The sequence below is a fragment of the Palaemon carinicauda genome, chromosome 4 (assembly GCF_036898095.1).
Source record: "Palaemon carinicauda isolate YSFRI2023 chromosome 4, ASM3689809v2, whole genome shotgun sequence".
In the NCBI taxonomy this organism is placed as follows: domain Eukaryota; kingdom Metazoa; phylum Arthropoda; class Malacostraca; order Decapoda; family Palaemonidae; genus Palaemon; species Palaemon carinicauda.
Window position 1 is genome coordinate 101202972 of NC_090728.1, and position 15919 is coordinate 101218890.

Sequence of the window (15919 nt, forward strand, 5' to 3'; positions counted from 1 at the left end):
TAATAAAAGAAACAAAAAGGTCAACCAGAACACTATCTCCTTTTGGTTGAGCTAAGTAATTTTACGTTCCTTTTTGTCTCCGGCTGAGACTAGAGTAGGAATAAAAGCTCACGACATTAAAGGTGTCAGTACCTTTTTACCCACCTTACACAACTTCTTTGTGGTGCAAGTTCTTCAAGCAGGAGTCGGGAAATCTCAGACGACCTTCATTTCCCATTACCTACAGCATCAAAAGCCTTACTAGGTAGACTCATCCTGATGGGGAAGTAAGATCACCAAGCTCTCATCTATCTTTTGATTCTCTTGAAAAGGAAGTCTCTTCCCCTCACTCCTTTTAAGGGCAGTGTGTTGTATCCAAACAAAGACAGTGATCCATATTATAGCCTTATTATCATGTTTTCCAGGTTACACCACACACAGGTTGATGCTCACCCAAGTACTTTGAAACACAGGCTGTCTTCCTGTCCTTTTACAAGTTAGGAGGCATGATTCTAAAGCCTAATAGTAAGAATCTTGGGCTCCTAGGTAAAGTTCCAGCCAGTTGGAAGGGGACTTCCTCCCTCCTAAGCATAAGTCTCCTATAGTAAAGGACAACGGTTTGTATTAGCAAGTAGGAACAAATGACAAATTTTAGAATAATTTTTATTTTTTCTATCTATACAAACCTGAATCCTTTACTGAAACTTACCAGCCATCACCTACCCCTAATGAAATCTTGCAATGAATATACCAGCTGGTATGTTTACACCTCAAATGAGATTCTAACTCTAACATCTATAGAGAAGGACTCGGGTTTGTATAGATAGGAAAGGTACAATTTTCAAAATTTATTAATTTGGTACTTAAGCATTTGGGATTAAACCTTTCCTTTTCAGATATCATAATGGGTGTCTTTAAGCCTTTCAGTATTAAGAGGCCTCCAGTAACCGTCCATTTTTTAATTTGAATGTGGTTTTACAATTTTTAGAAGGTTCAAATTTTAAATCTTTTGAAAACCTTACAATCATAGATTTCCTAGCTTAAACGTTATCTTTTAATGTGGGCTTTGTGAGCACAAGATGACTTTGTATTTTTAGCCTTCCTTCAGAGCTAAATTATTTTAAGAATAAGAGTCCGTTGAAATTTTTTTGCTTCCCATCTTTAATTATGGTTTTAAACATTTCATTTCAAAATAGTTTTCCTTGTCCGTTAACTGCCATTCACTATACTTTTGACAAACTCGGGACTTTATACGTAGTGTCCTTAATTAGTTACGTGGCATTGCAATTCCAATTCGTTGTTTGTCGGCAAATACAATGTCATTTCTAGCTAGAGGTTTGGTCACAAAAACTTACCAAAAATTGGATCCAAATCTTATAAAAGCCTTGGAGATTAAAATTTTCTGATATTAGGAGTAAACCTAGATCTCTCAACTTTTGCAAAAATGTAATATAAATATAAATCAATTACGTAAGAAAATTACTTACTCTCGATAATAATCTGTATACTGTCCTGGTAGTACTGCTACAGGATATGCCCCTATTTTTGTAAACACTGGAGGCCGTTTCTTATATCGACCAACTGGCATTTGCAAGGTACAGGTCTGCAGATCAAAACTGTACCTGGAAGTATACAATAAACAATATAAAAATTGTCTCAAATTCTGCATAAAATTCTTAAGAAAATGCTTACCGGTACTTATGGAAATAACAAAACAGAGTAATTTGCAATTTTTTTTTTCCCTATACAAATTAGCAGTCCTAGGCACTTGCATAACCAGTCGCACCATTGCGTCGATGACGGAACGACCATTTCATCATCACTTAAAACAATGACGCTTAAATTAAAAAAGCCTCCCAAAGACATAGGCACAAATATATTGTCAAAAATAAAATTTTGAGTCATTTTCCCATTAAAGCCAAGTTTTCTGTGTAATCTCACTTTATTACCAATTTAATTTTTTGTTTTTGTTTTTATGAGACTTCTAATTTTCTAGTAAAAATTAAATTGAGAGAGAGAGAGAGAGAGAGAGAGAGAGAGAGAGAGAGAGAGAGAGAGAGAGAGAGAGAGAGAGAGAGAGAGAGAGAGAGAGAGAGAGAGAGAGAGAGAGATTAAACAAAAAAGGGCTGTGTACATATGATTTTTAACAGTGTCAACAAGTTGAAAGACAATTAAATGTAACTAAAAATGCAATATCAGCGAATCTAAATTCCTTTATTAACGAGGAGGTAGAGATGGTGACTGCGATAACGTACCGTAACTTACACTACGGAAACTTTAATCTAAATTAGCTTATCTTTCTTTATTATTTTTATATTTCATATCTTTTACATTTTTTTTCTTTTTGATTTTAAATTTTCATCACTTTCAGTGATGAGTTACGGTACGTTATCGAAGTCACCATCTCTACCTCCTCCCCGACCGTCTGTCTCCTACTGCGTAGCTATTCATACACCTGTGTGTGTGTTTGTGCATACACACACGAGTGTGCTTGTATCAATATTAATTTAGTTAATAAAGGAATTCAGATTCGCTGATATTACTTTCTTGGTTACATTTAATTGTCCTTCAACTCGTTAACGCTGTTAAATATCATATGTACTCTAAACACATTTTTGTTTAATCTCTCTCTCTCTCTCTCTCTCTCTCTCTCGGAAAAAAATTAATAGACGTCTTTAACACTCTAACAGCGGAAAAGAACAGAGAGAGAGAGAGAGAGAGAGAGAGAGAGAGAGAGAGAGAGAGAGAGAGAGAGAGAGATTTTATTTAAAGAGCATGTTAATGCTATGTTTACAGAGAAACAGAAATAGAGGGAGGACTTTTTTAAAAGAGCTTGTTAATGCTATCTTAGTTTTCTTTGCTTCACTTTTTTGTTTCTTTCTGTTCATCACGCTGGCGCTGCTCACAAATGATCGTTGCCAACAATCTCTCTGTCCTTTATCCCTATCAACAAAAGGCGTTCCATCTCGTCCAGGGTATTGCTACGATATCTTGAAATAATGTGACCCCCTTCAATGATTTGACTGCTTTAATGGCTGCCTTCTGCTTGATGATCGTCGAGATCGTAGACCTATTCCGGCCATATTGTTTAGCCATATCACTCACATGCACACTGCTCTCATGTTTTTCTTTAATTTCTTGCTTCAATTCTAATGAAAGAATTGCTTTATTCCTTTTCTTACCACTACCTGTACTGAAACTTAGCTTCTTAGGCACCATGATTATAGGTAAAATAAAAAAAGGAAATGTGAGAAAAGGAAGAAAATAAGGACTGTTAATAACAGACCGAATAGAGGACGACCACACGATACACACGAGAACAGAGAACAAAGCAGTCGGCGCTCAATGGCGTCCCTCCCAAGTGCTGCCATCTACCGGCGTAAACAAGAACTACATCAGATGTTGGAGCATGACTTCAGGTGTCGAGACAAAAATTTTATGAAATTTTACTTCGGATGTTGGAACAATTCTATGTAAAGACAATCGTATGTAGAGGTTCCACTGCATAAGGAAAAATTCCCAGTCGAATAGCATTTCCGGGTATTCATATTTACTTGGGCGTGAAATCAAACTTTCCTCAATCACAATCCTCAGATTATAATAAGAGGGAGGAATAATTTCAACATCCTGAAAACACTCTAAGGAGGTTGATTCCAAGCAACCTAATCATAAACATTCAGGTGGACACTTGTGCGAACACCTGAGGAACGAAAAGGGTACTTTCAGAATAACTAAAGGCCTGCATGTACTACAAGTCTCTCAAAGTTACCTGAAGCATGAGTGCTTTCTCTCTGGAGTATGGAGCAAAATTTGAACTGAACAGAATCTGACAAGTCCCAGTGACAACTCATGAAGAACTGATGGGAAAGGACTGGAAATGGTTGTACAAGACTGCCAGAACAAAAATCCAGGATCATTCCACCTCTGTCACATGTACACAGATGGAACATAGAAGGTAGTAATGAAACAGTTTTAAAAGTAATAGTGAGGACGTGTGCGCAACAAAGCATCCCCCTAATGTCAGCTGGAGATATACCTCTGTATCAATTCCCCCCCTCACTTTTCTCTCCTAAAACCCATCTTGAACTGAGCCAAGGAAGGGCAAAAATGGGTGGAGCAGAATCCAACTTATCCTTAAGGAAAAAGCTACTGATGGACTTTGCTGGGATTTGGAGAAGGCCAAGACCTTCCTCAAACCCCAGCCATTAGGCATGGCCACTCCTAAAGGCTTAGCAGTGGTCTCCTTTGAAAGACCAGAGACTTTGATGTGTATTGCATGGCTGGTTCTTTATCTTCCTGGAATATGCTAGGCTCCCTCGTCATGTAGAGGAGTGAGGAAGACGACTCCAGCAACCTCCTTAGTATGCCCGGTACTAGGTTCATGAAGGAATCTGTCTCCTCCAAAGAGAGTTGCAGTCTGGAATGAAATACCTAGCTAAAGATGACCAATGTCTGGTATTCATTCCACCATCCTCCACCTCATTAACCCTGGATAGGTACGCTCCTCGGACACCCCTTTAAGGGTATACTCGGACGCGAACGACCCCGACGCCAAAAAAAATTCTTGAAAAATCAGTTTTTGCAGTAACCTCCTTTTTTCTTTTGCCAAAAAAAACTTCAATGAATGCTTAAAACAACTGTAAAGATAAATACTACTCATCTGCAGAAAAACTATTTATTATAAATATTTTAAAAAATTAAGTAGAAAAAAAAAAAAGACCTGACATAAAAATTCATAAAAAAAAGTTTATACATATATACACAAATCCTTTTAGGAATTGATTCTTGAATGTTTAGGACACATCTTGATGTATTTTGGATGAAGTCAGACCCATGGAGGTGAAGATCTGAAATGAGAAAAAAAGGGTAACTTTTTTTGGCCAAAAAAAATTGTCCAAATTTCATGAATTTTTTTGGGTACCCAAATGAAATAGGAAGTGGCTAATTTTTTTAGGGAATAAACATATGTTATCCTAAAATAGAAATATGTAAAAAAATCTTCATTATTTTGTAAATTACATTTATATCAGGGGCCATATCTAAAGGTAATTTTTTGAGTACTTGGAAATTTCGTAAAAAAATACATATATTTAATATATAATATGATATTTATGCAGGTAAAAATATACCAAAATATCACAAATTCTATAGGGAACAAGAATATATATAGATAGGGCAGCTTACGCTTCGGATATGTCCACAAAATGGCCGCCAACCACACTGACTCAGACTCCCTAATCTGCCACTTGAAATGTAGGAAGGGTATGTCAATTTCAAGGTGTTATTTACTAATCTAATTATTACTGGATATGCATAAAAATTGTATGGTGGGTTGCTGGATAATTGACGATTATTTTACGACTATAAAATTAAAATTCTGACCCAAAAAATATTTTTTGAAGGGAAATAAAATCGAAAAAAAAAATGTAAAACAATATTTTAGCTAAAAAAATTTGATGATATTCAATCAAAAAAAAAGTAAACAAAATTTTCCGACAAATAAACATCTAGAGGAATCATTACTCTGTGATAGTTCCTTAGTACGTAGTAATTTTGAAAGAATTGGGAAAAAAACGAAAAAATGGCAATCACCGGAAAATCGAACACATACCTATATATACGCCATATCTGGCTAAAAAAAAGATAGGCATGGGTAGCAGATCATCTAGAAACACTTTCCAACACTATAAAAATATAAGTTTTGCGACACTACTTGCCAATTCCTTACGGTAACATGACTAAGCAAAAAAATGCAAAACAAATAAAAAGGGGCACTCGTGGAAAAATGGCCATTCTAATATACGGCATTTCAGAAAAAAAAAATTTCAGCCACGTGCTAGGCAAACCATCAAGGCATATTTTCCGACAAATAAACATATAAATGAAATATTACTCTGTGATAGTTCCTTAGTACGTAGTAATTTTGAAAGAAATGGGAAAAAACGAAAAAATGGCAATCACAGGAAAATCGAACACATACATATATATATGCCATATCTGGCTAAAAAAAAAATGGCATGGGTAGCCAGATCATCTAGAAACACTTTCCAACACTATAAAAATATAAGTTTTGCGACACTACTTGCCAATTCCTTACGGTAACATGACTAAGCAAAAAAATGCAAAACAAATAAAAAGGGGCACTCGCGGAAAAATGCCCAACATTCTAATATACGGCATCTCAGATAAAAAAAAAAGACATGCACGTGTTAGCCCAACCATCAAGGCACACTTTCTAACACATAAACATGAAAAAAAAATCAATAATATACGGCAATTCCTTACTACGTAGTAAATTTTTACAAATATTGAAAAAAAAACAGAAATTGGCAACCGCAGTTAAATACCCAATATACCAATAACTACGTCGTATCTGACAAAAACAAAGTCATGCATGGGTAGCCAGATCATCTAGACACACTTTCCAACACTAAACAAGCAAAAGTTTTACGACACTATTTGGCAATATCTTACGGAAAAATGACTTGGCAAAAAAATGAAAAAAAATGAAAAAGGGGCACTCGCGGTAAAATGGTCCTCGTGGTGATGAACGACATTTTAACTAAAAAAAAAACATGCACATGGTAGCCAAACAATCCACCAAGACTTTCCACAACTGATAACCTATACAAGTTGCACCATTCTACGACAATTTCATAATACGTAATAACTTTGATAATTATGCAAACTACCTCAGAAGGGTAAACTCGGACGCGAACGACCCCGACGCGTCTCAGAAATCGGGGAAGGAGTACAGCTACAGCAATGCACATCTGGACACTACTACAGCGTGTAGGGGAGACACCTCCTGCAGGTCGATCACCCACAAATTCAGTCACAGGGGTGAGTCACGTGAGAAAAACCTGTTTTTTTTTGACGCTCGGGGTCGCAAACGACCCACCGTACCTATCCAGGGTTAAGGAAGGAAGGGGGAGAATCACTTCTAAGATATCTAATCTAATTAGAATGGTGATCATAATATGTAACTTACCAGCATCAGTGTCAGATCCAGTGTGTTACGGTGCAACTGCTTTGTTCTCAAGGGAGCAAATGAAAGAGGAAGCACAAGAGCCGTCATTGGTAGAATGACTTGTACTTCCTCTTTGATTCCAGACTTAAATCTAAAATGTTACTTGGCAAGATGCTTTCTGTCCTGTGTGGGAGTTGGACTGGTTACACAACTATTTTAGCAGCCACAATAGGGCCAAGAACAAAACTGTTGAAGGACCTGTGGGTATACTCTTCTCAGATAAAAAGCAGTGAAGGTTGTCTAACACTCTCGAACTGTTGCCTTCATTTGGACTACAAAATTCTTACAGAAGGCCAAGGTGGGTTCAAAATCCTTAGACTTTCTGAGTTCTGACCCAAGCTGATACCTCGACCCCTCATCGGTCAAACCCTATGCTCATTTGATCATCTCACGATCCCAAAAAGAGAAAGTGTTTTTCAACAGCCCTCTCGGTTCTGCCAATGCTAAGGAAGAGCTGTCGACACTCTGGCTTGAAATGTCGAGTCTTCTCAAGATAGCATGGCAGAGCCCTCACTGGAGACAAAAGTATCTCCTCTCAATTACCATACGATGCTTCATGTAACAAGAAGATGGAGAAACTCCTGAACCTGGAGTCGTCGGTTAACAGATTCTAGATTTTGGGTAAAAATTTAGGCACAAAACTAAAAGAGATCACCTTCCAAATCTTAGTATAGGGTATTACGTAAGGGTCCGTGCTTCTTGCTCAATCTCTTTGTTGATGCCAAGAATAGCAGAAAGGCAGTCTTGAGAGTTAGATCTCTGGTTATTTGTAAGAGACTTGAGAACAATAGTCAAGTCCTACTCAGGGGCATGAGGTTATGGTTAGGATGGAGCACTTAAAGGTCACCCTGAGCATAGGTAACTCCTATGAGGAGGAGGAGATATCTATGACTTAACGTCAGAAGTGCTTCTCTCGGTGAAGATACACAAGGAAATCTGCAACCTGAGCTAGAAATGCTCTGAAAAGAAAAGTACCCCTTTTACAACACCAACCACAGAAGATGGCCCATTTTCCATGGCAGATAGCTGTAGAGGTTCATCACAGGTACTCAGACCTCTCCCTAGCAAAAACTTTCACTCGAATTTAATGTTGGTCAGTCTCCAAACATGGAGTCACTTTTGGCAGTTCCTTTGACTCAGACGTGTTTCATTGGGTTACTTTTCTCGGGACTTCGACTAAGAGAGCAAACAGAACAGAATACCACCTAGCCACCAGTGTCATCCTGAGTCATAGTGTGATCATCACTTACTTGATCAGCCAGCCAATTAATCAGAAGAATTATCACTAGTGACACTGGGGGTGAAGTAGCCTTAGCTACCAGTTATTTCTATAACTCCATACAGGGACTCCCTAGAAGATATAACGAACACCACTCCTTCATTTTATCAAATTTATCGGAGATCTGCAATGCAATTGAAGAGCTCTCAGCATGTTGGAGTGCAGCATCCACTGGGGGAAATCCACATGCCACCAAACCCCAAACCTTCAAAGACTCGCCAATATATACCAAAGTTCTCCTAGCTTCTGGCATATACTCCCAAGGGAATGAACCAACGTTATATATGCAGAAACTTCATTGGCATGCACTCTCAACTGACAAGGGAACAAACTTTAGAGCTTCTTCAACCTCAGTTTGGGCATTGCCAAGAATAACACCGAAATGTCCATAGCCTTGCTTTCGTTTAAGGAGTCCACAATCTATACAAATAGATAATGAAAAATAACAATGCCCTTTGAAATTCATAGAGAAAGTCGGTTTCGATCAACCGCTTATTATTATTATTATTATTATTATTATTATTATTATTATTATTATTATTATTGCTGGGAGGCTACAAACCTGGTTGAAAAAGCAAGATGCTACATGCCAAAGGGTTCTAACAGGGAAAATATCCCAGTGAGGAAAAGGAATAATGAAATAAGTAAATTATAAATCTGTCCTAAATAAACTATGAAGAGACTTATGTCAATCTGTACATGAAAACATTCGCTGCAAGCTAGAAGTTCTGAAGTTCCACAGATTCAACTCCTTAAACCAGTTACATCATCCATGCTTTGGATTTACTCATTCCCTGCTTCACCTCCATAATCATAAAAAAAGGCTAGCATGCAGCAATTAAAACTAGGAGAATGAGAAAAAATATTAATAGCCTTGGTCATAGGGTACAAAGTACATACATATTTATTGTGGATGAAAAAAAAAAGGCAGTGGGAGGGGGCTTTGACAGGAGAGTGGACAGGCTATTCACCCATGCCAACTGACATTAACTACCTCATTAACTAATTTAACAGTCACTCCAGCTCTGCTGAAGACATGCCCTATTCAAAAGGACAAAATGTTTATATAGGCATCAGAACAAAATAGAATACAGTGTATTGAAAATTCATGTGTAAACCACTATTTGTGTTTAGATACATATCAAAGTTTGTATTCATGTTGAAACAATATATATTAAAAATTCATGTATAAAACATTATTACAATACAGATGCATGTCTAAGAGTAAAAGCTAAGCTTTTAATGACAAAAATATTTCAAACTATTGTATAATGTTATAATTTAATGTTACATACCTTCGTTCTTCTCTTTTCTCTCGATTAAAAGCTGCATTCCACCTTGCTGAATCTTCCGCAGCCTTCACCAAGTATTCTTGCATTTTAGACTTATCAAGATTAGCCATTGAGTAATTGACTGAAAAAGGAAACGAAAATCTCTATACGATAAATACCCAGTGGCCCATTAATCGAAGACCTCAATTTAGCAAACTTCTCTAGTTAAAAATTTCTTCATGAGAGTGGTTTTAAAGAGCCTTCCTTTTTATCTTATCTTTATTAATAAATCTTTTAAACTTTATAATGATCATATAAAGATCAGTTTAGTCTAAGTTTGAAATGAATTGAAATAACTGTTTGCAGAGATATCTGGAATTATTTAAGAGTAAGATATAATAAACTGTCTTTGTTATTTAAAGATTTTGGTAATTATGATATTTTAATTATAAAATAAATTTTTGAATATACTTACCCGGTGAATATATAATAGCTGCTACTCAGCGGCTCGACAGAAAACACACTCAAAAAACTCGCGAGCGATCGCTATGAAGGTTGCGGGTGTGCCCACCAGCGCCAACTATCGGCCAGATACCACTCTTGCATGTAAACAAACCCTTCAATTCTTCTCGTCCCGCTGCGTCTCTATTGGGGAGGAAGGGAGGGCCTTTAATTTATATATTCACCGGGTAAGTATATTCAAAAATTTATTTTATAATTAAAATATCATTTTTAAATATTTAACTTAGCCGGTGAATATATAATAGCTGATTCACACCCAAGGCGGTGGGTAGAGACCAGAGTTAATTAAGTTTACAGCGTATAAGCGAAGAGTTTTTGACAGTTATCAATATAACAAAACCAAAATATATAGGTACCTGGTAAGGAAGTCGACTTAGACGATTACTCTGCCTTGTAAGTCTGTCTTCCTCACGAAGCCCAGCGATCCTCTTAGGATGCTGAAAGACTCCCAGGAGCTGAAGTATAAAGGGTTGCAACCCATACTAACAGGACCTCATCAAACCCCTAATCTGGGCGCTCTCAAGAAATGACTTTGACCACCCGCCAAATCAACAAGGATGCGAAAGGCTTCTTAGCCTTCCGTACAGCCCAAAAAACAATATTAAAAAACATTTCAAGAGACAGATTAAAAAGGATATTGGAATTAGGGTAACATAGTGGTAGAACCCTCACCCACTACTGCACTCGCTGCAACGAATGGACCCAGTGTGTAGCAGTCCTCGTAAAGAGTCTGGACATCTTTTAAGTAAAATGACGCGAACACTGACTTGCTTCGCCAAAAAGTCGCGTCCATAATACTTTGCAGAGATTTATTTTGCTTGAAGGCCACGGAGGTTGCTATAGCTCTAACTTCGTGCATCTTAACCTTAAGCAAACATCGGTCTTTCTCATTCAAGTGAGAATGAGCTTCTCGTATTAAAAAATCTGATAAAATATGACAAAGCATTCTTTGACATAGGCAATGATGGTTTCTTAACTGAGCACCATAATGCCTCAGATTTACCTCGTAATGACTTAGTACGAGCTAAATAGAACTTAAGAGTTCTAACAGGACATAATACTCTTTCCAGTTCGTTGCCTACGATCTCTGATAAGCAAGGAATATCAAAAGATTTAGGCCAAGGACGAGAAGGCAGTTCATTTTTGGCCAGGAAACCAAGTTGAAGTGAACAAGTGGCTTTTTCTGTAGAAAAAACCGATGTTCTTACTGAAGGCATGAAGTTCAATGACCCTTTTAGCCGAAGCCAAGCACACTAGGAAAAGTGTCTTGAGGGTGAGATCCTTCAGGGAGGCTGAATGTAATGGCTCAAACCTGTCTGACATGAGGAACCTTATGACCACGTCTAAGTTCCATCCAGGAGTTGCCAAACGACGTTCCTTAGAGGTCTCGAAAGACTTAAGGAGATCTTGGAGATCTTTATTGTTGGAAAGATCTAAGCCTCTATGTCGAAAGACCGAAGCCAATATGCTCCTGTAGCCCTTAATCGTGGGAGCTGAAAGGGAGCGAACCTTTCTCAGATGTAAAAGAAAATCTGCGATTTGGGCTACAGAGGTACTGGACGAGGACACAGATGCTGACTTGCACCAGTCTCAAAATACTTCCCACTTCGACTGGTATACTCTAATGGTAGAAGCTCTCCTCGCTCTTGGAATCGCACTGGCTGCCTCCTTTGAAAAGCCTCGAGCTCTTGAGAGTCTTTCGATAGTCTGAAGGAAGTCAGACGAAGAGCGGGGAGGCTTTGATGGACATTCTTTACGTGGGGCTGACGTAACAGATCTACCCTTAGAGGAAGACTTCTTAGAAAGTCTACCAGCCATTGAAGTACCTCGGTGAACCACTCTCTCGCGGGCCAGAGGGTAGCAACCAACGTCAACCTTGTCCCTTCGTGAGAGGCGAACTTCTGCAGTACCTTGTTGACTATCTTGAATGGTGGGAATGCATATAAGTCCAGAAGAGACCAATCCAGTAGAAACGCGTCTATGTGGATTGCTTCTGTATCTAGGACTGAAGAGCAATAGATTGGTAACCTTTTGGTCAACGAGGAGGCAAAGAGGTCTATGGTGGGTTGACCCCAAGTAGCCCAAAGACTCTTGCCCACATCCTTGTGGAGGGTCCATTCCGTGGGTATCACCTGACCCCTCCGACTGAGACAGTCTGCCAAGACGTTCAAGTCCCCCTGGATGAATCTCGTCAACAGGGAGAAGCCTCGATTTCTTGACCATAAGAGAAGGTCCCTTGCGATCTCGAGCAGCGTGAAGGAGTGTGTGCCTCCTTGCTTGGAGATGTACGCCAAAGTTGTGGTGTTGTCTGAGTTGACCTCTACCACTTAGTTTCGAAGAAGCTTTCGAATATCATCAAGGCCAAGTGGACTGCTAATAGCTCCTTGCCATTGATGTGCATGCTCTTCTGACTTGAGGTCCACAGACCCGAGCATTCCCGACCGTCCAGGGTCGCACCCCAACCCAAATCCGACGCGTCTGAGAACAACACGTGGTTTGGGTTCTTGACTGCTAGGGATAGTCCCTCTCTCAGACTGATCTTGCTGTCCCACCATTTCAGGCATGCCTTTACTGGTTTGGAGACTGGGAATGATACCGTCTCTAACGTCTTGTCCTAGTTCCAGTGAGAGGCTAGATGGAACCGGAGAGACAGAAGGTGTAGTCTCCCTAGTGAGACAAACTGCTCCAGGGATGAGAGAGTCCCTACGAGACTGTTCCAACTCCTGACTGAACAAACGTTTTCTTTTCAGCATTAGTTGGACTTCGAGCAGGGCTTGTTCTATTCGGTGGCAGACGGAAAAGCCCGAAAAAAAACTGGACTGCGAATCTCCATCCCCAAATATAGAATAATCTGGGATGGGATCAGTTGGGACTTTTAGGTTGACCAAAAGTCCCAACTCCCTGGCCAGACTCAACGTCCAATGTAGATCCTACAGACAGCGAAGACTGGACGATGCTCTGAGAAGCCAGTCGTCCAAGTACAGGGAGGCTCGGATCCCCGATAGATGGAGGGATTTTGCCACATTCCTCATGAGCCTCGTAAACACGAGAGGAGCAGGACTGAGGCCAAAGCACAGGGCTCGAAACTAGTACCCCACATTCCTGTAAGCAAACCTCAGAAACGGTTGGGAATCCGGGTGTATAGGAATGTGGAAGTATGCCTCCTGAAGGTCGAGAGAGACCATCCAGTCGCCTTCCATAAATGCTGTCAAGACAGCCTGGTAGACTTCATCGTGAAGTTTTTCTTGACAATGAACACATTGAGCGCACTTGCCTCTGACGTACTCCTGCAGTGAACATGGCTGCCAGATCATTGGAGCCATCCCTGAAGGACTTGTTCCTGCAGAGAACGTGGCTGTCAGATCATTGGAGCCATCCCTGAAAGCCTTATTTATGCATGACATGATTGTACAGCAAAACTTCAAACGCTCGAAAATAGCTCTGGTCGACCATAAAATCTTGGAGCATCTCATGGCCAGGCGCCAGGGAGAGTCTATGAGGTTTGAGAAGTCTATCTGGGCAGAGGCAGGAACTCCCAAGCCGAGAACTTCTCTCGTGTCATATCAGACTCTCGCTCTATAAGCCAGCTTAAAAGTAGGGAAAGCAAAGGCTGTCTCCTCCAAACTCCTCCTGGTGATAAACCAGTCGCCTAGCAAACGTAAAGCTCTCTTAGAAGAGCGAGAGAGCACTAGCTTATAAAACAACGGCTTCGAAGTAACTAGGCCTAGTGTAAACTCTGACGTTTAGGCGAACGAGGAGCAGCAGTTACAAAAAGATCCGGACAAAGATCCTTAAAAATCAGCATGATTTATTTAAAGTCCATAGAGGGCTAAGCAGCTTTAGGCTCCTCTCCGTCTGACAGAGTCCTCAAGGGAATATCAGTAGGAGGGGGAACAGCAACTTCCTCATCTGAAGGAACCTTGTCCGACAATAGCCGAGTCTCAAGCAAGGGAGAAACCTACCGTGGTGGCAATGCTTTACAAGCAGAGTCCACACGCACTGGTGCATTAGTAGTGGACCAGGACGCAACGTCATGTAACTGCTTAACAGTCTGTGAACTGTCAACAACAACAGGTGCGGGAGGACGCTCGGCGTCCACTCGAGACTGTTATGACTGCCTAGTCTGAGCAGTCAAAACAACTCTAGACTGCGGTAGTTGACGCTCAGCGTCAAAACAAGTCAACTCCGCTGGTTGGCGAACGTCCTGAACGTCAACAGGAGCATTAGGAAGCGGCCTAACGTCCAAATGCGGTTGAAAATCAACACGTGACCGCATCGAGTGAGGCTCTACATATCGTGACTGACGTGACTTAGCTACGCCAACGTCAACAGGATGCACAAAGGTTCGTTTGGGCGGCTGAAGGCCAGGGTCTCGATGAGATAAACGGCTAGGATCAACGTGAACCTTATCGGCAGAATAGTCTTCCATAAGAGAGGCAAGCTTATTCTGCATGTCTTGCCGCACAACCCATTTAGGATCAACGGGAATGGTTGCGGTAAGAGACGAGGGTAACGTCTGTGACTGCAAAACCTTGCCTACAAAAAGACTCACGGAGCCTGTGTTACGCTTTTGTTTAGGCGGCGAGCAGTCTTCCGATGACTGCATAGGGTCAGAGCTGTCCTAATAGTTAAAACCAGGATGCTGGACCTGTCCTGAAAGGACTGACTTTCGCTTAAAGGGCCTCGAAACCTTGTTCCACGGTTTCTTATGCGAAAAGCCTTCGGATGACGAGGAGAAAATCGTCTCTCTCGCCTTATGGTAGGGGTGATCTTGGTGAGATACGCCTGATACCATAGAGGGAACGTCTGTTCGCTGATCAAGGCCTCTCGAACCCATAAGTCGTACGACATTACTTCTCCCCTGGGCTTGGGAACTTGCAAGAGGTCCCGGACTAGGCGAACGACAGGCACGAACAGACGAACCCTCGGTCGCAACACTGATAACACTTTGCGCAATATCACTTTATCACTACGATTTTCTGTTTTACACTTACTTCACTGAAATCGAATTTTTTAACAATTCACATTAGGTATGAATAAAACTGATTTCTATCTGAAGCACGCAATTCTACCCTCATCAAAAGGTTATAATTGCGAAATCAGTCGTATAATGTAAGCACATTAATACAAGCAAAAAACAGTAAACATATTTTAAGATAAAAAGATCAGTGGCTGGGAAAGAGACTAAACACTAGTTCATTCAAAACTACGTTTTCAATCTCTCACCGTACAGTGCCTTGGGACGAGAATAAAAACTAAAAACGTTTTATCCTTTACCCCCGTACAGAGACTAGGGACGAGAGTAACTCGAGAACAACGTTACTCGCTTGGGACGAGAATAAAGATCGGAACGTTCTCTCTCCTCTCTCTCTCTCCGTCTCTATCTCTCTCTCTCTCTCTCTCTCTTGATTTCGCACCGAAGAGAAGAGCCCACTTACGTTTCGTCAATAAACAGGTTATTTGATCAAAGGAAAAAAACTGAGAGGTTTTTCAATTAAAAAGTTCCTTTAAAATAGAATTTAAAACATTTAAGCTTTGAAAGAAGAATGAACAAAACGTCAGAATCGATTTACTCTTTCTGCAAAGTGAAACCGTGATACTCTCTCTCTCTATCGTAACGATAGAGCGCAAACTGCGTAGCATAAATAAACTAAACGTTAGTTCATCTTTGAAACAGTACGAAGACTATTCAAAGAAAATCTTTCATAAAATATCTACTAAAAAAAAATTCATTTAATAAGTTTTAAATCATTAGCTCTGTAAAAGTTATTTACGATTGAAAGGGCTCAACGTTGTTTAACTTCGGTTTCCAAGTTAGGACCGCCTACTCTCAGGAAA

General features: G+C 40.0%; 1 protein-coding gene across 1 annotated transcript in view; it reads right to left on the reverse strand.

Annotated features, from left to right (window-relative positions):
- LOC137640081 (uncharacterized) overlaps positions 1 to 15919 on the reverse strand; it is a 248802-nt gene that overhangs the window by 81358 nt on the left and 151525 nt on the right. Inside the window, exons 7-8 of the mRNA XM_068372535.1 lie at positions 9584 to 9701; positions 1467 to 1601 (exon numbers count right to left, since the gene is read on the reverse strand). Of these exons, the coding sequence (XP_068228636.1) occupies positions 1467 to 1601; positions 9584 to 9701 (253 nt within the window). The remainder of the gene's footprint in view (positions 1 to 1466; positions 1602 to 9583; positions 9702 to 15919) is intronic.